The 27,231-nt window shown below is 37.2% G+C and overlaps 1 protein-coding gene across 3 annotated transcripts; it reads left to right on the forward strand.

Annotated features, from left to right (window-relative positions):
• The first annotated feature begins 78 nt into the window (after positions 1-78).
• On the forward strand, positions 79-26,975 carry puml (pummelig). 3 transcript variants are annotated; one of them, XM_069819594.1, is made up of 8 exons: positions 79-217; positions 8,164-8,243; positions 9,465-9,671; positions 11,269-11,443; positions 18,992-19,146; positions 19,419-19,536; positions 20,317-20,503; positions 22,370-26,975. In XM_069819594.1, the coding sequence occupies exons 2-8, from the start codon at positions 8,210-8,212 to the stop codon at positions 22,562-22,564; spliced, it is 1,071 nt and encodes a 356-aa protein (XP_069675695.1). In that variant the 5' UTR covers positions 79-217; positions 8,164-8,209; the 3' UTR covers positions 22,565-26,975. The 3 variants fall into 3 exon arrangements, with proteins under 3 accessions (XP_069675695.1, XP_069675693.1, XP_069675694.1); XM_069819592.1 differs by lacking the exon at positions 79-217 and adding an exon at positions 338-479; XM_069819593.1 differs by lacking the exon at positions 79-217 and adding an exon at positions 338-479 and having other exon boundaries at positions 8,167-8,243.
• The last annotated feature ends 256 nt before the right edge of the window (positions 26,976-27,231 follow it).

Consider the following 27,231-nt stretch of genomic DNA (forward strand, 5'->3'; position numbering starts at 1 on the left):
ACGTTATTGATATAATTATACTTCGTGTTGTGTAACATTTTTCACAGTGTTGCAAATCATCTTTACAATTCTTGTAGAGTGATCACCGTGACTAATTATCTCACGTCAGTGACGACGGTGACGACAAATGATTCGCAGAAATTCAAGGTCGTTTCTATCTTCAAGCAGTTGTGCAATGTTGGTTAACATTACGCGCATAGGCATTTATTCGCAAATAGTAAGCAAAATCGATCAGACTGTTTCTGTATACGGAAATACTAACTCCTTCCAAGCATGTTACCTATTCGTTCATTAGATCAAACCGTTCCTTTGCGTATGCTGTGGTGGAGGTGAATGTGATTAATCTAGCAGACGATACCGTCCATACCTGACATTTGTCATTTGTTAAGAAAGCTCCGTTCTGGGAGGATTGTTGTGGAATTCATGTAGCAAATGACGTTAGTCCAAATGGCAGATAACGAACTTGCTCAGAATAACAGGTAATGTGCTAATGTAAATTGTTACTAGTAACTCCTTGAGTGAAGAAAGAAATTTAACTGATAAGCTACAGAAAAAAAACATTATTGTTTTAATCTAATTGCATGAATTTCCCAGGTCACGAAATTCGAAGTTTTAAGATATTTCATGAATGACATTGTTTTACATCGCAGGTTACGTTATTTAGACATTTGGTGCATATTTCGATGTCAAAGGTAATATATAGTGATAATTTTTACGCATGAAATGAGAATCTGTGTACATGAGCAAGTAGTAAATAAAATTGTAACCTTGGCCAGGTAAAAATGTCAAACCTTATTAATTTGGCTTGTTCCCTATGATTTTGTTGAATTTGACCAAATTTACAACGAGAGAAATAGGGAATTTTTTATGTTTTATTTTCAACTTATTTAGAACAGATTTAACAATGTTGGGCCTAGATCTATATGATAAATGGTATTTTTCCAGAAAAACTACACCAAAGGAGGCTTTTTTTTTCCTTCCTCCAGAAAAGCTAGCTGCACCAAGTTAGGCAATACTTTTTTTTTTGCTTCGATAGATTGTGTCATGCATATAGTCATGATCATGAACAAGTGTTCTCACATAGCTGCCACACATACCTACTTTTCACGTACTGTAATTATCGTTTCTCAATGCTACTGCTTAACAAAGAACGAACACAAGCCAAGGGGGACACAGTCAAGGTCTACTGGACTTGGGGCCACATTTGCCATCAGTTGAGCCATAAAAATTAAATTATGGTTTATTTAACGACGCTCGCAACTGCAGAGATTATATCAGCGTCGCCGGTGTGCCGGAATGTTGTCTTGCAGGAGTTCTTTTACATGCCAGTAAACCTACTGACATGAGCCTGTCGCATTTAAACACTTAAATGCCATCGACCTCGGCCGGGATTGAACCCGCAACCTCGAGCGTAGAAGGCCAGTACTATACTAACTGCGCAATCGAAGGCGACTTCAGCCGTAATGCCAGTAGGCCTACGTACTTTATAAAGTAAAAAATTAATCTCATGATTGCCGTATTGAAGATAGTATTTGTCGCCCTGGGCCATGCTTAAAATGACGTCTCTATTTATAGTGTGGCTCAAAAGTCAGCTTTCTCCTTTTGCTTTCTAGTCGTGTGAAAATAATTTAATAAAAATGGAGTTCTTGTCTATTTCGGCTCTTTGAAGTGCCCTTTTCTGAAACCAGAGCAGGCTTCTCTGATTGAGATTTTATTTCTTGGTTTTATGTTAGAAAACATATAAATGAACGAAATGTTTAGTTTTGGAACTAAAAAAATTGTTTCGTCCACAGAAGTCACACTTTACAATAAATCAAACCGAAACTACGACCAGAGCTACTTAGCAGCTTTCTCTACAGTCTACTTCAGTTTGAGTCCTCTAGGTAGCGGCAAAAATTAAAACCAAAAAAATATTCAGAGCTATACCATGGATAAATATATAATTATCCATGGCTATACTATGATGAAGGTACAACAGTCTCCCCTACTAAATAGCTGGACTAGTGTGAATTACGAATATATTATTTGTGTAGTAAAAGCCCCTTTATTTCAGGTTAAAATAAATAACGTATCTCAAATAATGTATATAAATGATTAAAAAGATAAAAAAAAAAAAAAATAACCCCAGTTAACCCCAGATTCGAACCTGGGTCCACCTACATCACGATCAGTCTTTTGACCAATACATTACGGAGAGCTATGGAATGTAACCGTTGAATTAGGTGTTATGAACGATTTCATGTTTGCTGACTATAATGTTTAATTTTAAACAAAATGTGTTTTGTGCCATATAGAGGAAATATATTCATGTAACGTGACATATTCAATCAAAGATCATTTCTCGTATTATGTAATTTTTAATTAATATTATTTTATTTAATATTTCAGTAGCAATATGGCGCATCTACAACGAAAGAAGATGTGAAAATATATTAAGCGCCTCTGATTCATGATTGGATGACGTTTAACTTACGTTCCTTTGCGTTTGTGGAAGCTAGACTTCGACAATGTCGAATCAGCGCCGTCATGCGTTCGTTCATTTTAACGTTAACCGTAATCAAATACACGGAGCTTGTATTTGACAAACTTCAACGTACTTCACTGTAACGAAACGCAAACGAACGTCGATCGTAATCCCAGCCTTACGTTGACTGTAATCAAATATACGGAGCTTGTATTTGACAAAACTTCGACGTACTTCACTGTAACGAAACGTAACGCAAACGAACGTCGATCGTAATCCGAGCCTAATTCAATCTCCATTTAAGTTATTATAGTTGAAGAAATTAATTTAGAAGAGAAATTAAGTTTACAGTAACGTTAAGTAATGTGTTAACTGTTACGTATAGTAATATGATCGAAACGTATCTGATGAGACGTTTTTGTTTACATTCTCCTTTCGCAAGTCATGCGGAGTGGATGATTGCAGTTCCCCATTGCAGAGCAATGACCTCAAGGAGCACTGATACTCTTTGCAGTGTTGCAACACATTGCATTTCGTATTCTCAACAAAACTATTGAAATATATTGGTATGACTGAGGAAAGAGCTGTAAAACAGCTGAAGGTGTATAAGTGGAGCACAAAGAGAATTTACCTTTGTGCTAGCTAACCCTGATTTTGCCCAGGATTTTATCCCCCATTTTTAAATGAATTAATTTGTCGTTATGAGTCGGTATTTTAATATAAGCGTATTGTATAGCTGACAACAATGGGCATCTTCATAGACGGCGGCTAGCAATTCTGTCATTCCTGCTTATCAACTTTTAGCTTCAGGCGTGTTAACAGTTTGTTTTACAGAAGTAACTTCCGGTCATTGCTGTCGGTATAATTAATTTGATTAATAGTTATTTGTGACGCACTTCTATCTGTGCTTTCGGATCTTATAAAATGTAAATGTTGGTTTATTTAGGACACACTGTCGTATAACGAATTAATTAGTTACTTTAGGTTTAAAAGTCGGAACAAGTGTTAAGTGCTATCGGCATTGATTAAAATTAATTTCATCTCTTGTACAATAAAATGTTTATTCGGAAAAGCATAAGAACAAATTTGGAAAGTAACTCTACAGTCTATACAAAACTAGAAAGGCATTGACAGTTCAGCGGCTTCTAAGCGTCACCATGGCAACCGCTCAAACTAGCCAATTAGAGACCATGACAACAGGCCGATGCTGCCTACTGTTTCTCAGCAAGCACGTGCCTTGTTCGGAAGTGTTGAATCTTCGTTACTGGGTTACAGAAGTATTGATGTTCTGTCGTTGCTATTGTTTTCGTAGATATTTTGTTGATGATGAAGGTAAAATTAGTTTGAGTTTAGTTTTAAATTTAATTTAGTTGAGAGTGTATTTGTAACGCGATTTATAGTGTCTGTGTGTTTCACTAATACATTGTCACAAGCCATCATTCCTGCAGTGAGCGGCACAATATGAACCAAGGGCTCAAAGGGAAAGGAGTGCTACAAGGGACAGCAGGAGGTCTAGAAGTAACGGAAAAGGTGCTCCTCTTACAAGTCAGGCGAGAGAAATGGTTTGTAATGTGCGGGACTATTTCCAGAGAGAAGAGACAATGGTGGGTCTCTTATTCCTGTACAACAGGTGGTAAATAGTACTGCAGAGGCTCTCAAAATAGGAAAGAACACCATTGTTAAAATAGGAAAGGAAAATTTTAAATTGAATGAACAAGATGATGGACCTTCCCGAATTGAAACCCCAGGAAAGAAAAGGAAAGTGGAAAAGTGGGTGACAAATTCAGATCCCTTTCAGGAGGATGCAATCTGCCGGCATGTATATTTGTATTACCGACGGGAGGAGATCCTACTTTAAAAATATTGCAAACTTCGCTTCGAGATGCGGATCTTTTCCACAGCAGTGTTTCTTCCCTGCACACTGTCTTAAAGAATTTAGGTTTCAAGTATAAAAAATCAATGGTCATAGAGAAATTATCGCTTACATACTAGCCTAAGTACCATATTCGCATTCATTTGTACGTTATTATTATTATTATTATTATTATTATTATTAGTATTATTATTATTATTATTATTATTATTATTATTATTATTCTACTCAAACATACCGTATGATAGACTACAAATTTCTGAGTTCGCGATTTCGTGTGAACTGCTTAGTTCTGACAGGCAGACAGGCGGTGCAAAGAGCCGCACCGCACAACTTCACAACGTCGCTCCCTTTCCGCGTGTGCGAGAGAGAACTGTCAATACCTTTCTAGTTTTGTATAGACTGTAAGTTGAAATTACACTATACTTGTTTTTATGAAAGATTGGACATGACAGAAGTGTTGCGATCGGAAAAACAACAATGTCACATAGCGCGATAGGCCTGTTGCTATGGTAACAACGGTTGAGTTGCCAAATTTACCGTTCCCACGTGGCGACAGTTATTGTGCACACAATGTTAGCATTGGTACGTTTCGTCTTTTGATTCTCTGTCGATTTTTGTACGGGTATTGTTTTCTTACTTTCGCGTCAATTGTCAATGAATATTTTAACGTTAGCCATCTTAATGTCAGTTGCTAGCTTCCATCAGCTGGCAGCGTGGTAGTCCATATTGGCAACATAGCACTATAGTTTCCAGCTTGGCTGCTTAACTGTCATGTCCCATCTTTAAAAAAAAAAACAGGTATAAAGCCCAGTTCCCAAGGTGCTTGTTTCCTTGTTGGCCAGCAAGCTTTGTGCTCTGATGGATACTCCAATGGCCCTCGTGTTTGTTACTATGCTGGTTACTGTTCACACGCAGTTGGCTCTTTTCACAGTTCAAATTGGAAAATTATCTGCTGTTTCATCTGTTTTCAACACTCATGATCAAAAAGAAACTAAACTGTGAGTGGAAAACAGCCAAAGTCCTACATTAACAATAGCAAATGTCGTAATAAGGTAATTAAACCGAAGTGTAAAGCAGCTAACATCCGATGTTTAATTACTGTTTCTTAGGAACTAAGGAATATTGAAAAAAAAATAAGAAAACAGATTTACTTGGAAAACAACTAACATCACGACATAGTTTCAGCGGTGATACTATATCACCATCTTTGGTTCCAGCTTGCAAATGAACACGAAAAATAGCAAGCAACCTAATCTCCATATCTAAGCAAGCTAGCCACCAGAGGGCATTATTTACAGCAAGCAAGCAGAGCAGCCATCAGCACTCCCAGCTTTGAATCCGTCCCAGAAACAAGCACTGAGGGAACCGATGAAACAGAGTGGTGTTCATTATGGAGGCGCACTGCAGTGATCTAGATGAAACAGAGTGGTGTTCATTATGGAGGCGCACTGCAGTGATCTAGATGAAATAGAGTGGTGTTCATTATGGAGGCGCACTGCAGTGATCTAGATGAAACAGAGTGGTGTTCATTATGGAGGTGCACTGCAGTGATCTAGATGAAACAGAGTGGTGTTCATTATGGAGGCGCACTGCAGTGATCTAGATGAAACAGAGTGGTGTTCATTATGGAGGCGCACTGCAGTGATCTAGATGAAACAGAGTGGTGTTCATTATGGAGGCGCACTGCAGTGATCTAGATGAAACAGAGTGGTGTTCATTATGGAGGTGCACTGCAGTGATCTAGATGAAACAGAGTGGTGTTCATTATGGAGGCGCACTGCAGTGATCTAGATGAAACAGAGTGGTGTTCATTATGGAGGCGCACTGCAGTGATCTAGATGAAACAGAGTGGTGTTCATTATGGAGGTGCACTGCAGTGATCTAGATGAAACAGAGTGGTGTTCATTATGGAGGCGCACTGCAGTGATCTAGATGAAACAGAGTGGTGTTCATTATGAGGCGCACTGCAGTGATCTAGATGAAACAGAGTGGTGTTCATTATGGAGGCGCACTGCAGTGATCTAGATGAAACAGAGTGGTGTTCATTATGGAGGCGCAGTGCAGTGATCTAGATGAAACAGAGTGGTGTTCATTATGAGGCGCACTGCAGTGATCTAGATGAAACAGAGTGGTGTTCATTATGGAAGCGCACTGCAGTGATCTAGATGAAACAGAGTGGTGTTCATTATGGAGGTGCACTGCAGTGATCTAGATGAAACAGAGTGGTGTTCATTATGGAGGCGCACTGCAGTGATCTAGATGAAACAGAGTGGTGTTCATTATGGAGGCGCAGTGCAGTGATCTAGATGAAACAGAGTGGTGTTCATTATGAGGCGCACTGCAGTGATCTAGATGAAACAGAGTGGTGTTCATTATGGAGGCGCACTGCAGTGATCTAGATGAAACAGAGTGGTGTTCATTATGGAGGTGCACTGCAGTGATCTAGATGAAACAGAGTGGTGTTCATTATGAGGCGCACTGCAGTGATCTAGATGAAACAGAGTGGTGTTCATTACTGTTGAGTTTGAAACATTAAAATGGCAGTCTGTGAAAAGTGTGCACATAAACTAATTGTGACTGTCTACAAAGTATGCTATCTCTCTCATGGACTGTATCACCATGAGAGAAGAATATAAATGCTGACATTCAGTAGGAGGTCAGTGGGGGTTGTTTTTGACTATTTTTTTTTAAATTATAGTCACACACAGAAATGTTCAGAATTGTTTGGGCTTTTATAAATTCATATATATATATATATATATATATATATATATATATATAATATACATACATACACACCCACACGCAAACACATACACACAAAATTAATAAAAATCTTATGTTTTACTCATCTGCACAGCTTAGTGACATCTAAAATAACAAATTTTTCCTTCTATCTCACTTGGTGACAAAAAGAAAATTTTTTTAATAGGCTACTCTAACTTTCATATAGGCCTACATAACAAATTTTAGAGGTGTGAAGTCGTTAATTTTTAGTATAAACACTTGTGTAAAGTAAGGTTTATCACATCCAGAACTATGAAATTGACTGTCATGGTAAACTGAAAACCCATACTTTCAATGTGTAATATTACCACAAGTAGGGGCTGCAATATATAATGGGCAATGTTTTTCAGAGTGCATGAGGTTTTTTTATTATGTTATGTATATACTCGAGATCAAAAAAGTGTTAATATTAAAAAATAAGTAGGCCTACTTGTAGATTTGAGTTTTTCATGAGTAGGACGCAAAATCACATCCTTGTTTTTAAATAGACCTACTGGTACGCACTGGTAGACTTTGTCCAATATATAATTTTGTCGATCTCAGTATCGCAGTTGGTATAGTGCTGGCCTTCTGTGCTCGAGTTTGTGGGTTCGATCCTGGCCCAGGTCGATGGCATTTAAGTGTGTTTAAATGCGACAGGCTCATATCAGTAGATATACTGGCAAGTAAAAGAACTCCTGCTCCTGCGGCCAAAATTCTGGCACACCGGCGACGCTGATATAACCTCGGCAGTTGCGAGTGTCGTTAAATAAACCATAATTAAAAATATATATATATAATTTTAAGGCTGAACAGAGCACTCGAAATTTAAGCCAAAGTGTTACTTAATTTTATTGACAATTTTTTCATTTAACTTCTAGAACTGAAGATTCACATTTTGAGACCTGGACCAAATCCACAAATAACTTTTGCATCTGCCATCAATCATCGCATCATGACTGCCCCAAAACCATCACTTGAACACACAGGATCTATGCCTAACAATCTACCAATGTTATTTACTGTATTCATTTAAATGACTGTCCAATATTTGCAGCAGTTGGTTCCGTGGTTGGCTGCAGTGGTCACCAACATCCAGCACAATGCTGCGAGCAGCTGAAAAGAAGATCTTGTCTTGTAAGTCACATATTAGAAAGGTACTGCTCCTTCTGTCTCAGACGTTGGATACAAGGCATATTTCAGAACTTTCAATCTGTGGCTGGTAGACGAATTATGGAAATTTGGGTGGTCTCCATTTCTCGTATAGCTTCCCAATGTAATTTTGATTTGAAATCTAGACGAAATGAAGTTCCGGTAGAATATGTGGGTTCATTACTGAATTTTCGTCATGGTGTAAGACACTATGTGGTCATGTGTATGTCTGAACAACAGACCAACCATGGATTTGTTTCTAATTTAAACCTTGGGTCTTTCATTCACATCAATGTTGCTGAGTTGCATGATCATCAGCTCTGCATTTCTTTTTATGCAGGCCACAGCTGAATATGTTATTAATAAGAGACAAAGTACATTATTTTCAGACAGAAAGCAGTGCATGCCTAATGAAACCATGCTTCAGTTATCACTTGTCTTTCTCTCTCCTTTTACTTTAATGAATAAATTACCTACTTTCTTCAAAAATAGAATAATCTTAATATTAAAGCAGGAAGTGGGTTACTGGATCCTTGAACACAATTTTAAGTAGAGATTTTCTCAATGCTCAACACTGCCAACTTACAAGTGAGTTGTTTGTTTGAGAATTACTTTATTACAGTTTTGTCTGCTCTTCAGGTTAGTCCCATATTCGGAGTAACGAAAGTACTGCGTCTGCAGTCAATAACATTTTACTAATATATTCGGCGCCTCATAGACCACACCTTATTTAAAAAGCAGGTAAAAAATTCCCAGGCTTAAATAAATTACTTTTCTGCGGATTGCCGGACCTCGCCCGTTATTGCAGTTGACATCTGGAGCTCATTCACACAACGTACATCTCCACCGCCAGGCCGTGGCCCATTACATCAGTTATACTGGGCCATGAGGTTTTCTCCTGGAATTTGTCAGTTTACCTTTCTAAGCATTTTTCACGAATAAATATTTTATAGTGGAAATATTCTTAGGCGAATAATTTTCATGATTATGTCGAAAAGCACAGATCCAGATCGTCTCTGGCAAAATGTAAAAGCCTGTTCCTTCCAGGTTTGAATCCATGCTCTTCCATCACCAAAGCTAATGCAGCTCTCCTTCCACATCTGTGACTCGGTGCAAAGACTCAAAAAAACTTCGCGCTTTTTCACCATCACTTTCCTCCATTTTAACAGTGAGTTAAGTCACTTTCTTTGTTTTCGTTTGATACAGGCTTGAAGAGTGCGTACCGTGGCTGGTATGTGGACATCGGTCCAGTGGTGGGCCCAGCTGACAAGATTTGGACTATTTCACTGAATCAGGAATCCAGCAAGACCCCCATCCTGCTGCTGCATGGGTTGGGTGCAGGTGTCGCTCTCTGGTGCCTCAACCTGGACCACCTGGCTGCCACGCGCCCGGTCTATGCCATCGACGTGCTTGGTGAGTTTGTGCAAGGAACACTGAAGATGACTGGTAGAATCATTCGTATTAATCTTAATTATGATGGAGATCAGTCACCTTATACTCGATTATCCTCTGTTTTCTCTTCATTTTAGTGACGTATTTATCTGGCACTCTATTCATGTGATTTTTAAAGTTATTTCTTGTTAGCTGAATTTTTACATTCATTCATATGTATGCAGTCTGTCTCTTATATTGTGAAAAGATCTCAAATCTTTTATTTCAAATATTTATTTCTTCTTTATTCTACATTTTCCATTATACATAATTTGCATGCATACAACTTCATACACAAAGTTGTTTTTAATGAAGCTTGCTAGCTTCTGAGCTGCTCAGGCAAAACTGTTGTTCCTCAATTTTAATTGGATATTATTCTTGGTTTCGTGTCCTAATGCTCTTTTCATGTTGTCTCGTTTTTTATTAATGTCTGCTTTTTTGATATTCCACTATTTGTGTAATGCAGATGTGTCAAATGCATAGCCTTCGATGAGTTCGGATGCAGCTTGTAAATTATAATTAAAAGAAATCTGTTTTAAATGGAATGAATGTACAACACTGGGCAATTTTTCCAGAAACCCTTAATTTCTTCTGCGTGCGAAATTTTACTCTGAAAGTAAACCTCAAATGTTTGGGAGCATACTGCCACACATCAACAGATTATATGCCACATGTAATGTGCTATGACCACTGGATTTATAAAATAAAATGTATAGGAGGATATGTGAGAAGGTAGTGGAGTGCAGTTAGTTTTTCGCTGCTGTTTAAAACTGCGTGAACGTTACGTGACATGATACATTTGAAGATCGATTTAGTGAAAAAAAAAATGTTTGAATGCAGTATCACTGCTTAATGCACCAAGAAAACCTCTGTCATCTATATCTAGATATAAAGTTTTGAAATTAAGTTTCATTTGTTACAAGTTTTATGACAGAGAATTTGAGAACCTTTGAAAGTGTGTTGATTCAGAATTGGAAGTTGTACAATGAAACCAGAGGGCTCATCTGTGGCAAAATTTTGAAGGGAGTGAATGACTTCAAATATGAAATACAAATCTTCATGGAATGAGAAAGGAAAATACATTGCTGAAATTAAAGATGCAGAATGAATTTGCTTTTCTGATAGATATAGTTGAACGAACTCCACGTCTCCATTGTAGAGATCAGATCGCGTGAAGGCCTTCGACTTTTCTTAGCATAGACGAGGTGTTGAGAATTTTGAAATAGTGTGTGCTGATGTTCAATGTGCATCAGACGCATAACATTGTCTCTTATGCAAGCATCCTGGCACTTTGTTTTGCATCACTTATTGACGACACATACCTAGGTCGCGAATCACAATCCTCTGGAGAGTTCGATTCAAATGTCTACAACATGTACCAAACCTGATATTTTAATTATTAAACTAATAGCTTTTACATATGTTTAAGTTATTCAGTTTGCTATCGGCCCACATACAACTTAATGGCCTACAAACTAATCCACCTTTGGTCTTTTTAATGCTATTTTATATATATAACTACAAAGCACCTCCATTGCAAAAGTTGCAGTATAATAATGTGGGGCGACATGCGTTACAGGTTTTGGGCGCAGTTCACGACCGACATTCAGTTCAGATGCTCTGGTAGCGGAACGACAACTGGTAACATCAGTGGAGGAGTGGAGACGGGAGATGCAGCTGGAGAAGATGATAGTTCTGGGGCACAGTTTGGGTGGCTTCCTTGCTGCGTCTTATGCAATTCATTACCCTGACAGGTACGAAAATGAAGTAAAGCTCTTGATCCCATATCAATGCAAAAGAATAAGGACAGTGCAGCGTGATAATAAATCACCACGTTAAAGTGGAGGTGCCTACAGTATGTGCTTACGTGGGTGAGTGGAGATGGTATCACAAAGAGCAACGTGCTCAACATTGAAAACAAATCAGTCTCTTATCACTTTGCCAGCTCGGTAGTTCAAGAAACTTTGTATCTCTCTTAAGAAATGTCATTTGTACCGCAGTTGGGTAAATGAATAGTGGATAGAGATTGTCAAAATTCGTGACTCGCAAAATCGCGAAAAACCTAAAAACCAAATAAACATAGTTTAAAACATGGTTCACTTAAAAAATATCACTCAATCTTCTTAATGTATCCAGTCGTTTGCTGACAACATAAAGTCCACTGTAGTCTATTCAGTTGCTGCTTTCACGAGAAATGAGGGGTATTTTGATCGGTGCTCATTATAGATGCCTGCTGCTAGTAGCCAGAGTTGGGGTGTAGTCAATATATACTGCAGGGCCATGTCTGCTGCAACCGGTACTGATGATTTTAATTTACTTCTTTTGTGGTTTATGGATGATAGTATAGAAGAATGTTTTCCAGATCTTCATCATGATTGTTGCACCACAGACAAGTAGGATTATCAGAAATGTGAAATCGGTGTAGGTACAATTGAGTGACAATGTGACCTGTTCTGGCTCTTGTTAAAAATGTTTGAACATGTCTGGGCAAGTTTTTGTACATTTCCAGGTCATTTGGTTTCTTTTGCACAGACTGTAAAATTTTTCCTTTGTCAGAAGAGAGCCAATTGTTGATCCATAGGTTTGTGAAATGAGACTTTACTGAAGCAAAAGCACTGGATAGAGATATCACTTGAAGAGGTCTGAATTGGAATAATTCTATGTCAGTAAAGGTTTGGTACATATTTAATTATATTAAATATAGCCCCTTTGGAGTCAGTAAGTATGCAAACAGATTTTTCAGAAATTTAAGTAACACACTGAAGAGCAGCATCAATAGCTAGCAATTCAGTGTCCAGACTGGAGGAGGACGAACATGGTATGAAGTAACTTTCTTGATAGTTTGGAATATAATACCCTGCTCCTGATGTCCCATTATTAGGATTTAGAGATTCATCTGGTTTGGTAGAGATGGGCCAACTTTCTGGCTGCCTAGATCCCCGGATTTAACTCCTTTGAATATTTTTGCGTGAGGATTTATTAAACATTTTGTGTATAGCAGAAAAGTTCGTAATTTGATTGATTTGAGACCGTATCATTGAAGCAATTGAGTTTATAACATCTGATATGTTTGTGAACACCTGGTGAGAGGTTGAGTATCATTTTGGTACCTGTCGAGCTATAAATGGTGCTCATGTTGAAGTGTACTAGTGGAAATAAAAACTTTTTCAGTTACTCTATACAATGCAGAAGAAATTTATTTAATAAATCTTATCCAAGTTGCGATATAAGCTGTATACTTTTAGTGTACTTCATCAGTACAATGTAACATTTATGCCTGCTTGTTATTGTAGTAGTCCGGAACACGACATGAGAGTGTGATTAAGTATTTTATTTTATAAAGAATTACACATTCACAAAAGCTGCTTTATCTTTCAACCCAGATTGCCCAGATCAGTGAATCTCGGTTCCAAGCACCAGTAATGGACTTTCTACTATACTAGTAGCTGACTCATCACTCACCTGACTTGGTGCAGTTGACAGATTTGAGAACGTAAACAGTGTTGCTGTAAGACTGCACTTCGTACTTTGGACATGGATACGTGTCAGAATGACTTCGCTGTTTCACATTGTTCTTCGATCCAGTTACCTTCAGTGTATAATTTTCTCTCCCCAAACTCTGAACAAGCAATCCAGTTCATGTTCAAGAACTGAAATTGTCTTATGCATATTTTCCGTACCCTTTGTATCCGGCACATTTGAATTATATCAGAATAATGGTAATAAACTTGTTTCCCTGCTCTGTTTAATCTGCAGTTCATTTTAATATTCAGTTAATTTCCTACTGCGAAGCCACAAAAAAATTAAATAAAACAAAATGAATGCCCCAAGTTGACACATGCCTTTGTGAGCAGTTTAGTTCCTTTGTCTTAATGCACATGAAGCACTAGGATAAGACGATTTATTTAAAAAATGAGCTTGGTGAGGTAAATAATTGTCCAAATACTTTTTCGGTTGAAAATAGAAGGCAAGGCCAAAGAGCATGACTGTTCACAGCTACAAGCTTGTATCATTTTCATACCATCCTTCATTAAAACGTTGTACTTATTTAAATTAAGAAATGGTTTACCTCTGTCAACTGTTCCTTTCTTGTCAGCAAAACGTCGGCCATATGTTTTTTGGCCTAACAAGAGTTACCATTTAGGGGCCATGATGAGAACTTTGAATCAGATAAGAGATGAAATTGTATTGAATTACATCACCACAGAGACGAAAAATTAAGAAACCATTGGGAAACATCTGGTGCACATCTCTGATCTCATAATAAACAAAACGATTTGATCGATTCTTATTCAATAAAATCAAACAAAAAGTCAAAGAAACACAATAGAAGACGAGGCTACAGATATAACACGAAAGTCTCAACTTTCATCAGTTTTGCATCACATCGCACCTGATGGCGTTCAAGTTCAGACCGCACTGCTGTTTCCTTGCTGGCCATGTTTTCAATTTAATCAAAGGATTTAAGATTGAGGATAGAGCAGTTGCCAGACATGCTCTGCCACTGGATAGATTTCTAGCAGCATTGCAATGTTTCTCCTTTATAATTTGGTCTGTCTTCTTCATAAGTTTGAGGTAATCCAGACTATGATCACTCTCCCTATTCTTAGAACAGGAGAATGTGTTTAGTACATTCTGCACACTTTTCCCGATTTATCAGAATCATTAAGTTCTCTATTATGCATACAAATGGATGTACGCCCACATTTAATGTACATGTATCACCTAACTTGTATGTCAACCTGTGTTATATTTTGGATGAAAAGAGCGGCAAAGTAAGGAGGAGTGGAGTGCTTGTACAGGTGACTGAGAAGGATTCAAATCCTCATCCTCTAATCACAAGTACTGCACACAGGTATTATAGATGTAGAAAACACCCACATCTGTTCCAGGATCAGTGGTGAAACAAAAACCGACGAATTTCAAAAGCTTACTGTAACAACAATATGAGCCAACTGCTTGCTAATGCTATTAGTACTAAGGCCATTACTTCTCTTATCATAGACCCATACTCTGCATTTGTAAACTGAAACAAAAATAAAACAATCGAACCAGTTGCATCCCCGAAACTGGGGGATGTACCAGTATTCTACATGCCAGTGTATCCCTGTATATTGCGGATTTGTTGTTTTTAATGGTGTTATCGCCAGATTATACCTCAAGAGCTGACATCATGTTGCAGACTAATATTATCTTTTCGTTGTTCAGTACTATTCTTATAAAATGTTTTCTTTTATTGAACTTCACATATGTTTAAACATGTCTCCATTCGTACCTTTGTGATTTAATTTAAAACACAACATTTAGTTTATAATTTTTAATTCTACATTCTTAAACTCGTATTCTACAACCACGCAAATATGATCCACGCAGATTTTCTCCTACATTTTAGTATTATTACACAAATTAATCAGTGCTGAACTAACAAATTCTGTTAATATGTCATACTTTCAGAAACTCATTTAATTGGTTGTCCTGTAGTGTTAACTAATTTTTCGTTCATTTCTTTGCAGTTGTAGAAGGCTCTTGTTGTGTGTAGTTCCTCAGTTCTTTTTTCGAATCTTAATTCCTCGAATGCATAGGTAGGGCTACTTTTCCTGAAATTTGCCAAAATAAGATGAAATCTGGACAATAAATATAAATAGTTTTTGTTATCATTGATTGATAATCACATTTCGTTTATGTACATGATCAAAATTTACAAGAGGCCTACAATAGCCCGGGGAACATAGATATGAAGGTGTATATGCATATGAGTTAGGCTTGGCTTTTGTGCCAACAGTGTACGTACGAAATGCTTTCTTGGAACTTAGAGAAGATGTACAGTACGATTATTTAGTCCTGACAGTCGCCGGAGATGTGCGCGTGGGAGAGGCGAGTCTATTTAGTTACGCCAAGGGGTGTTGGGTTATTCACTCGCTTGCCTTTACCGACCCTCTCCCCACTCCTCCTATTACTTCCCCTCTTTCGCGTCGCTGAGCTGTCAGGACTAAATAATGGGTCTGTACCAAGCGAGCTGCTACATAATTTAGACAATGGGTGCAAGGACAAAGGCTGTGCTAGCTTAAACAATATAACGTAAGTAAAGGTTGGCAAAACTGCTTGCAGTAGTTAGTAACAATATTGTACAAGAGGTGCACATGGGAAGAACTGTACATGCACAAGTGGCAACTGAGCAAAAAATAATCCGAGTTATAATTATGCAGCATCAACAGTAGATAAAAATGAGAATGATAGATTATCATATTTGCATGGGGTAGGTTTCAATTTCTCCGTATGAAATTTTTATATTCAAACCAAACCCATTTTATATATATCAATATACCAGTATTCTGTTTTTTGTTCATTTAGGTACTACAGTAATTTTTGTCTATGAAAATTGAATAAGTTATATTGAATGTGCCCGATTATTAAAATTTAACGTTTCACATTCCAGAAAAAAGGTTTGGGATATTGCTTTTGGGAAAATACATTCAGGACACAAGATCATGCCCATCATGTCGAGTTCTGCACCTGGTTAAACGGAAATGGTAGAGAGTTTATCACGGGATTGCATTAATAACTAAAATAACTTACATGAATGGGCAGTTATGAACCCTAAAGCCATGGAGAAAACCAATTTTCAACATCGATTTCGTGTAGATGTATGGTGTGGTGTTCTGTATGATCAGCTGACATTTTACCTGGAAACTTTGATGACATGTACGTACACTTTCTACAAAACGAATTGCCACAATTACTATAGACTATGTTTCTCTTATGAGACTTCGTATGCACTTCCAACTTGATGGGGTGTCTGCTCATTTCACCATTGCCATAAGAGATCATCAGACCAGTGGATTGGTTGTAGGGCCAGCCAGGTCCCCAGATTTGACATCGCTTTATTATTGCTTATGGGGTGGATGAAGGATCTGTGTACCAGATTAAGGTAAACACACGTGAAGAATTAATTATGCGCATTATGGACGCCACAGCAGCCCTGATAAGTCAAGGAATCCAATGCGCATGACTCATAGGCATGTGACAGTGTGTGGAGATAGAAGGAGACACGTTTGAAAATCTCTTGTAAAGAGTTGATGAGCAGAATGAAGTTTACGACAAGTAAGCAGTTACAAGAGTGGGAACTGTAGGCTATTCATTTTTTTTTTCTGTAGTGATATTAAATTTTGCCTCTAATTTAAAATTTTCAATAACCTGTAGTGACTTTACTATAAGTCGGACCCTATTTTTTTTATTTACATTTTTGCTCCATTTGACCTAAAGAAGGCGCGCGCACGTACATCCATCCGAAATCTGTCTACCAGTTGTTGTTGCATACAGCGCTGCAGTTGGACCGGAATGCGTTCCAGTTAAAATTTTAGTTGGACTTTATCATTCCAGTAAAAATTAATATGACTACACTGTTCCAGCATAAATAACCATTCTAACTAAATATTTGTCGGTAATATGACTTTTTTTTATCAGGTTCAGCATTCTTCTGTTAAACAGAAACACACTATGTTAGACAAAGATGGAGTGACATGTGAGGAGTTACTCTCAAGAAATGCCACAACCTAGCCATTTCCAGTGTCAACAATTGAAACTTTTTCTTGCTAAATGTAGCTTTTTTCAAAGTCGGTTGAGAGGGGTAACATTGCAAATTTTGTAACAATTATTGGCAGTGTTGATATCCATAAAGGCTTTCAGCAGTTTGAAAATTACATTTAGTAGGGTAACTCGATTCCTTTTCTATTCGAGTTTGAGGAATTTAAATAACTTATTCTAACATTTGTTTAGCATTTTATTTTTTATACTCTTGGCAGCACGGAATCCATAACCATGTCAGTTTGAAAAAAGAGTTGCCATGATAGAACACAAGTTATTTTGGAAGTTCATAATTATTATACTCACTGTGTATGTGTTATTTTGTTAACTTCGAAAAATATTTAAGAAAATAGATTTATTAAAGTGGTTGAAAAAAGGTTCAGGTAAAAGAGAAGGTAGTGACAGTGTTGAAGGTAGTGTCAAGTTGAATATTATGGAAAAGTTAGAGAAGTGCAGCAAAGGATGAGAAAGAAAATATCTGAACACGAGAACTGAATTTCTCATTTAAAAAAGACCTTAGTTTGGTTAACGCTAAAAACTGGCCTCCTGAGACTCATACCACCGGTGTTGATAAGTGTGTAAGCAGATTCTGTGCTATTTTTTGTTTGCCAGAAAAGTGACTCTTCATAACTGCTTTTCGTGAGTTCATTGACTGTGAAACTGAAAATTTTAAAACAATCTATACTCTACCAATTTCAATATCAGAGTGCAAAAGATCATTCAGCACAATGAATGAAGTAATATCAAAGACGAGAAATACTCTGCTCATCTCCTTGATAAGTAGGTTCATAGTGTTGGCCCTCCACTTCAACAGTTCGATCCACACCATATGTACAGTTTTAGACAAAAAATGACCGGCTTCCATAAGCTAAGGCCCTTCAGAAGACTTCAGTTGATTCTATAAGAATTTCTTGTACGTCAAATGTTACGAATAATCTATAACGAAGATGTATTCAAGGAGTAAATTGGGTGCAAAATAAACATCCTTTCTCTAGTCGTGTGAACCAGGAGCTGCCCAAAGTAGACAAACAAATTCACACTACAGGAGAGCGGTCAATTTTTGTGTCTAAGGCTGTACAATCGTGATTGCGAGATGGAAGGCGAAGTGCAGATGAAATAGCATGTAGGAAACGACGGCCAGTGAAAGAAGTTACATATGAAGCAATCTGGGATCTTCTGAAATAGGCTGTAAGGTGAGTTCCACTTAAAATTTTTTTCCAACTACAGTACTGGCTGTGTAGACATCTGTCCGAAGACAGGTTGCAACCTCATAGTTATAAGTAATATAAATAAGGCATCATTCATGGGGCAACTAAGCCAGGAGATAATTATATGCAATTTATAACCTGAATTAAAATGAAGAGGAGACTCAGTCATTACATTCCTAGCCCAGAAGTGACTTGCGTATTGAATAATACATTCTGATCTGACAAAATAATCACATGAGGAAGTTACTCGAATTAAAACTGACATTTTATAATTAAGTGCGGAAATCCGTCTATAACTCGTTCAATCACAGCACAGAAGTCCCTTTCTAATGACAAATGACTGCTAAGGAAGTCCTTGATTCTTTTCAAAGTACTGACACTTCATTCACAGAGTTATATCATAACCAATCTTGAATATATGGAATAACTGAATTTCACGAAGACCATTGGTGCATACAGATTTTCTAGCCATTGATGAAGCAACTAGTCCATACGATGTGTGTTGTGCAGGGTGAAGCACTTGGTTCTGGCAGACCCCTGGGGCTTTCCAGAGAAGCCTGCAGACGTGGCTCAGCGGTACAATGTGCCCCTCTGGGTGCGGGCCATTGCATACGTCATACAGCCTTTCAACCCCCTCTGGCCTGTGAGGGCCGCTGGTCCATTTGGTAAGACTTTAATTATTACCAAACTTACGACAATTTGTAAAACAAGAGAACATCATTCATGGTTGCTGATACAATCACTCTGAATGACGGCATTTGTAACCCTCCTCAGTATATGTTACATTAGCTATGTCTCTTGATTTCAAGTATGGGCTAGTCAAAGAGAAAGTGTTACACACTGAGAAATTATTGTTCAGTATGTCGTTAGTTTTTCACTGAAAATAGAAAGTTGTTATTGTATATAATTATGTTAATATAGTGTGATCATGTTTCAGGCCAGTGGGTTATAGAGAAGACACGTCCAGACATCATCAAAAAATTTTCATCATTCCTAAACGAAGATGCAAATGTGATACCCCAGTACATATTCCAGTGCAATGCTCAAAATCCCACGTAAGTCTTGTCACAATCAAATACTTGAACTAATCATAACACGGCATTAACTGTGTCCTGAGGTTTGGAACTGTTCATAGGATCTATTATCCGATTCTGGAAAGTTGTTCGGCAATACTACCAAGAAGATCGTAGAAATCTAGTTTCAACATATGAACGAAAAACCTGACTTATTTACATCCCAATCAGCATGAAAGCCTGAATTCTCGTATTGACTTGAGTCTACCATATCTTTTGACTATGACAGCAAACTCGCTCTTTTACTAAGCTAATATCAGAATAACACCAGCTGATATATTTCGATTGCTACTGAAATATAGTAAGACTGAGCCTACCTTCACCTTGAGAAGAAAATATCCTGCCCATTGGAACTAATATACAATCGTAGGGACTTCCAAATAACAGCTGTTCGAATGACCAAAAGGGTTTATAGAAGACAAACAAAACTATTAGTAAGTATGTAGGATACACACATTCTCCCCTCTTCAAAGATCCTATCTCCATTCTATATTTTATTAACAGTGGAAAAAGCTTCATTGCATCATTCCTCGCCTCTCAAAAAGAGAATATTTCCTTTGCCTATATTTCATATGGTCATTGTGCATCTGTATTACGTAATTAGCGCTACACTTCAACACAGTCGAGCTTGCTCTGTCACTGTACAGTATGGCGTCCTCTTCCCTGCAGATTGTGCATCTGATAAAGTACTTGTTACATGTAACTGTCTTGCGTAGATCAAACAGTCCATGCTATGTTATGTTTGTTATTCTGCGTTTTCAGAGGCGAAGCTGCTTTCCACGCCATGATGGCTAGCTTTGGATGGGCCAAGCACCCCATGATCAACCGAATAGATGCTCTTCGAAATGATATCCCCATCACATTGCTGTATGGCTCACGTTCCTGGGTGGACAACGCTTCAGGAGAGTTGATTCGTGAGCAGAGGAGAAGCTCTTATGTGAACATTCAGGTGCTTCTTGCTGGTCCTCTTTTATATTATGTATCATGTGTCATATTTTATGGATAGCATGCTGAAAACCACTTCTACCAATTCTTCAACGATCATCTCAGGATTTTTTGCAGTAGATAACAGAATACCGTATTACTCGCATAACGGGTGCCCCCACATAATGGACGCACCCCAATTTTTCGTGTTAAAATTTAAAAAAAAATTCTCCGCATAATAGACGAATCTCATTTTAAACAAAGATCATTTTAATACTATCGAAAGTCGTAAGATTGGATGCACTGCTTAGTATGTTTAAATTCAAGTTTTTAAACAACAATGCATAGTACCACTGCAATCGTGATTGGTTATTTTTTTACGCGCGCAAAATATGGGTACTCTTCAATTAATAACACAGCATTAGGACATCTGCAGTAATCAGGTCCAAGTTACACAGCGAGTTTTAAGCTGAGAGTTATCAAATTCGTGGAAGAACATGGTAACAGAGCCACTGGTCGAGAATTTACCATGTCGGAGTGTAATATATGTAAGTGGCAGAAACAAAAAGAACCACTGCTAAAACCTCTACCATTCCTTGATCATCAAGATCTCCAGGTCTCAATCCCATGGATTTTTGTTTATGGAGTTGGATGAAGGGTGAAGTGTACAGAAGGAAGGTAATACGTGAAACAGCCCACTGCTGTGGAGTAACGATTAGCATGCCCGTGGTCTGCTCCGAGATAACAGTTGGAACCGGGGACACTGTTCTCGTTCTTTATGCCATACTTCAAACTTAGTTATGGAGGGGGAAGCCTTGCAATTTAAACAACTGGAAGAGCAGACAAAACCTGTAAAGTTGCACTAAGAATTTAATTAACTATAATTTTCATTCCTATTCATTTCCCACTTTATTTCAGCATCGCCAGTTCGCTATTCAGTTGCAATATTAGTCATTAGAGGCTTCGTAATTTAGTAAAATAACAAGAGCGGGGTAGGTGCAGCTTACAATATTAAAAAATACGCCATATTAAATATATTTTTCTCTGAATCTATGACATGGAGAAACGTGAACATTTGTACAAGAAAAACACTTTCATTACTATGCAGGCCTAAAATAACTATTTTGGAAATTAGTGTAGAAGTTGTGTACGACATGTTTCCACATTACTAGTTTGCAACTGTTGTTTGGAACATAGTACTTTTCCGGAATGAGAACTGTCGGAATTGTTCTGGGAAAAGAACAACTTCGCCCACCACTAATGTCTAACCCAGTCTACTATATACAGTCACGAAGCTTGAATTTTGAGGGTGCTAGAAACAATAGACTGTGACGGTACTATTTTGCATTGCCTGTAATGAGGCGATCCTAGTGGTGAGCAACTATCTAATGTTTGCATATTTACTACGTATTGAGCTTCGCGACTGTATATACTAGACTATGGTCTAACCATGAAATGAGCAAAAATCCTGGTTGGGGTTTTTCCGAGGTTTTCCCTCGACCAATTGAAGCAGTTGGTGGTAACTTTCGGCATTGGACCTCAGACTCATTTATTCACTTGTCGTCGTTATGAGCATAGCCTGGGTTATAATTTCACAGTGTCCTTTTCTCCCGTTGTCCTTGTCTTCAGTTTTGCATTCCCTTAACATTTGAATTTTGGAAAGTTCGCAGATTCAAAGTTGAGGATCTAATTTACCCTGATCATCATGCTCGACACCTCTGCCTCAAAATACATGGGTCGATAGAATGAAATGTAATCTGTATTATCTAATGAAACAGTGATGACATGTTTGTTTTAATTTCTCATGCATTATCAGTCTACTCACATGTAGTTGGACTGAAACCATTACATTCTAAGAATCCAATTACATTAATTGACATACCATTTGCAGGTGATAACCGGAGCAGGGCATCATGTGTATGCTGATAAGGCAGAGACCTTTAACCGTCACGTGATCGAGGCTTGTAAATTGGCAGATTCAGGGGAACTCTCCAAGACATCCGTCATTCAAGCGAATCCAACAAGTGAGCTGGAGGAGGAGACGTCACAAGAGAGCATCCCCGCGCAACAGAATCCTTCTAGCTGAGCTAGTGAGAGACAGTACATATTGCAACTGCGATAAGAGTCCCTTCTGTTACTTAAACATTTATTAGCTTCTCTTACAGATAGAACATCACAACAATAAACTGAATTCTGCTCCGTTTTAAAACAGTTTATAATTTTGATACATAAACTAGTTCATGTTGTAGTCAAGAGAAAGAAAACGAGATACTTGTAATGCATTATTATTTGCTTTCCATTGTGCAAATGCTTTTCAGAGCGATGGGAACTTTCGTGTAAACTTTAATTCATAATGCAATGATTCATTCACAGTGCAAATATTTGTCAAAGTTCCTTTGGGCCTGTTAAGTAGTGTATATTCCAGTGATATTGTTTCCATGACATCAGTATCTTTTCCATGCACTTTTAATTCTGCTTCATCATAAGAAAGTGATGGTTTTACTGTCTTTTAAGCATACTTCAGAAGCTCAATGACACTAGAGATTAGTTGACCTGTATAATTTTTCCCTTGCTACCCATTATAATGCACACAGGTTGTCGCTGTTCATGCCCTAGCATTATGAATTTGGATAAAGATTTGCACATGTTCAACAAGGCAATGGTGACCAGTTTTCATCCTAAATAGGCCACTGCAGTTTTTCTTGATGTTCGAGTTTCTGTTAAGGTACGAAACTGGACTAACAGTTCAGGCATTGATTCACTTACAGTCACTTCTCCATGTCTCCACTTTCTCCTGCGCCCTGCCTCATTCCGTCTGAGTGAGCTACTTAAGTGTCTTGATAATGGAAATCCAGCTTCCATTGGACAAATAGATGGAGATGGAAATCCAGTAGATGATCAGAACTATACTGATATCTTATGTGGACCCTTACATTCTCACGTCGTCAAAATTATTTTTCACAGTCACAGTGGTAAGGTGAAAAATACAAGACTTTATTTTTGTATATTTAATTTCTCTTATCTCCTGAGTTTTGCTTTGTTTAGTGAAAGTGATTCTTGAAGCATGACTCGTGCTCTAGGAATCAGACTTATACATCATTTTCAGCAAAAAAGTTGTATGAACATAGGTCCAATGCTCAATATTTAAGGAGCTAAAGCTGTTCGAATCCTAGGGAAGTAGAAGCATTTGTGAGCAGAATTAAAAGAAATCAATTAGAAATATGCAGAGAATAAGCATACCTCGCGTTGAAAGTAGATTTTCAAATATTACTCCTTCCACGTCTTGTAGGTCGGCACAGCAGCATTCACTGTGCATGAAGTAATTTTATTTTATTGGTCTCTTGTTCGTAGCCCACTTCCATTTGTTATACGTGTGGTCTTTCATTCACTGCAGATGATCCATCACTAGAGGTGTGATTTTTTGGTATTAACGATATACACAAAAGTGTTAAAATGGAAAATGCAAATTTCATAATGAAATCCAAAATTAGGTGAAATATACCTGCGAAATTTATAGAAATCGCGAAATTACTTCTTAATCACGATATTTTTTTTAAAAAGCAGGTTTTATGAAGAATTTGCACGAAAAATGACTCTTTCTTCTAAACATTTCTACATAGGAATATGATTGTTCAGCGTTACGTGCATGTGGCATCTGACAGCGATGTACGCATAGTTTCAGGGAGCAGTTCAAACAGTCATTTCTCTTGCCTTCATGAGATCAAGAAGGCATTGTCGTCATCCCTTCACAGTCAGATGAAATTGAATTATGAATTAATGATACAAATAATTTTCTGTTAGTTTCAAAGGGCTTGTTTCAATAATAATTTTTAAAAATGTTATTTTGTTACGTTTTAATTTTCTTTAGTGTGCGAAATGTGCGCGAAATTGCTTGTTTTTTACGAAATATTCACCAAAATTAAACTATTTTAATCATCGAAACCAGGGTAAAATAATCACCATAAAATCACACCCCTGTCCATCACCCAGGAAAATGTTCACGTAAGTGAGCTAGCTGTTACTGCACGAGAAAAGAGAGGCAGGGGCACCATCATGATAGTACAGACATCTTCCAGTGTAAGATTGTGAAAGCTGATGTGAGCTGTTCTATCCCTCTCCTACATTTCACATCCTCATTAGTGCAGGTCACATAGACGAAAACAAATAAACAAAATGGACCCATGTTCATGACATTTTTGTTCGAAATTACCAATCGAACTGATTCCTGAAGGATAAGTCATACTTCATGAACCGCTCTGCATATTTGGGATACTCTTACTGACTGCAACATCATCAGAATGACGACATTCATTCTTGCATTTCCTGCATATGCTACTCTCTTTCATCAAAGGTGGCTTGGGTGAGATTTTGAGGATATTGAAATTGATGTCCCATTCATCCAATAGAAACGTAGCTACGGTGATTCTTCCTTATTACAAAGTGCGTTCTACAGTTAATTTCTCTCTCAACTGTACAAATTTTTCACGTGTTAGTACTCCAACTACTGTGTATAAAACAAGGCTATCCAAAAAAATTTTGCAACTGGCCGAGAGTTCTTCCTTACATCAGAGACAATCGCCTAATAAAAAAAATTGAAAATTCTGATTTCACATTTTTATGATTATTTAATTCCTAAGACTTTTAAATTGTTTTCTGCACGATACCAATAATGTGAGTATTAATTAAATAACTAAGAGGAATTCAGTCTAGTTTATTTTAATGCCCAGACACGTGTTTATAGCACTACACTGCTTGACATGGTCCCAATCTGTAACACATGCTGGTGATGCAAGAAAGGAGGTCGTGACCTATCAGGACGTGAAATATTGCTCCTGGTTGAAGTGAAATGGTTTCCTTACCAGCAAGTAATGTTTACTAATACAAGAAGGTGCAAATGATCTTGCTCCAAGACAGACGGTACTGATATGTCTGCTTCCACTTCATTCTGTCTTCCCTGAACACAATTTGTAGGCCTACTGCTGATATTCCTGAACTCGAGGTGTTCTGTGACAGTGCAACACTTTCACTTCTCGTGTCCATCGGAGTTTCAGTGTTTCTATAATGTTTACTTTAGGGAGTTCTTTTCTGTGCTTCTATCTACTCATGCCTTTTTACTTGTAAATATGTTACTTTAATATGTTCTGGAGAATTTTTTGGGTGAATAAGAATAATAATAATAAATAATAAATATAACGTCTTTATCTGTAACTGCAGGCAAAAAAGTGTAGGCCTACAGTAAAAAGCTTTCATAATGACATAAAAGAATCGCTGTCAAGAAGAGTAATTATACGAAATGTGGTTTCAATTCGATGTAATGTGTTTTAAAATGGAGATAGTTTCTGTGGTGACAGATCACTGGAGACCATTTTTTATGATATGCATTATTACTTACTTTAATGATGGTGCATTTAATGAAGAAGGCATGTGCACAGAAGATAATTATGTAGCAGAACTTCCGTTGTAAAGAAAAACCAATACATTCATTTCTTTCTGTAAGAAAATGATACACTCGTACATACCTGGACTTGAAGATTCCCAGTTTCAGTGCTGAAAGTGAACTCCCTAGCTGCAGCAGTCGACTGCGAATTTCAAGTTGGTGAAGCCAAAGTAATCAGTATATTTCATATCAGATGTTGATCTGCTTATTGGAAATTATTCAAGTGACTCACTAAAACTGAGACAGATTCGGCCATGGAATATAAACAGTAGCAAATGTGTGTACAGATTTACATTTTTCATTTCCCATTATCGTTTCTGTGTGATATAGTGACTTAAACCGAAATAATGTCACTTTTAATTCCAAACATTGTCATTAGAATATGCAGTTATATTTGTGTATTTATAGATTTAACTTGGTGACCACTATTTTATATAAAGTGACCAATACAACAAATGTCGTTTGCTACAAAATGTCATAGGCTGCAATAATTATTGACATAGTAAACAGTGTTCTTTCCATAAAGGAATATTTTTTCTATAATTCATGTCAGATACAAACAACATTACGTAATGGATATATTTTATAAGTTAAAACATTTACTTACGTGTTAGTTCGAGTTTATGCACAATGTATAAAGAATGAATGAAAATTATTACAAATTTTACCTTGCGAAAGTAATGATGAATGGCGATGTCTTCTCCTTTTCAGCTAATATGCTCACTGTTACAAGCATCCCTAATTACAGAAATATTGACTAAAGAAAATATCGAAAAGTGAACGTATATGGATATTGTCGACGGCAATGAATTACAGGAAGTATTAAAGTCAAAATCTTGAATCATTCTTAGATTTACGTATGAGCTATACAATTACAACGAAACACTTTACCAATGATTTCCTTTATGAAAAATCGGACAAGTGCAAAACTTAAAAATGGATTGTTATTGTTAAATATTTATTTAATTTATTTTATTCTTATGTTTAATTCAAGGAACAAATTTGAGTATTTACTGTATTCTTTTGTTTCATATTAAATAAAAATAGTATTAGTGGCCTATGACTGTTTTTTTTTTTACCATTCTGATGCCACCAGTACAGTGGAATCCCTCTTAACTAGCACTGAAGGGACCAGGCTAGTTTTGGATACGAAATTTTTGCTGGATAATTGAATAAATATTTTAAAACATTTACCTATTTGTATTTTATGATGCCAACCTGTTGAAACTACAGCCATATGAAGCTTATTTTTTTTTTTTTTTTTTTTTAGTGGGTTATTTTACGACGCTTTATCAACATCTCTGGTTATTTAGCGT

This window comes from Periplaneta americana, chromosome 2 (assembly GCF_040183065.1).
Source record: "Periplaneta americana isolate PAMFEO1 chromosome 2, P.americana_PAMFEO1_priV1, whole genome shotgun sequence".
Lineage (NCBI taxonomy): Eukaryota > Metazoa > Arthropoda > Insecta > Blattodea > Blattidae > Periplaneta > Periplaneta americana.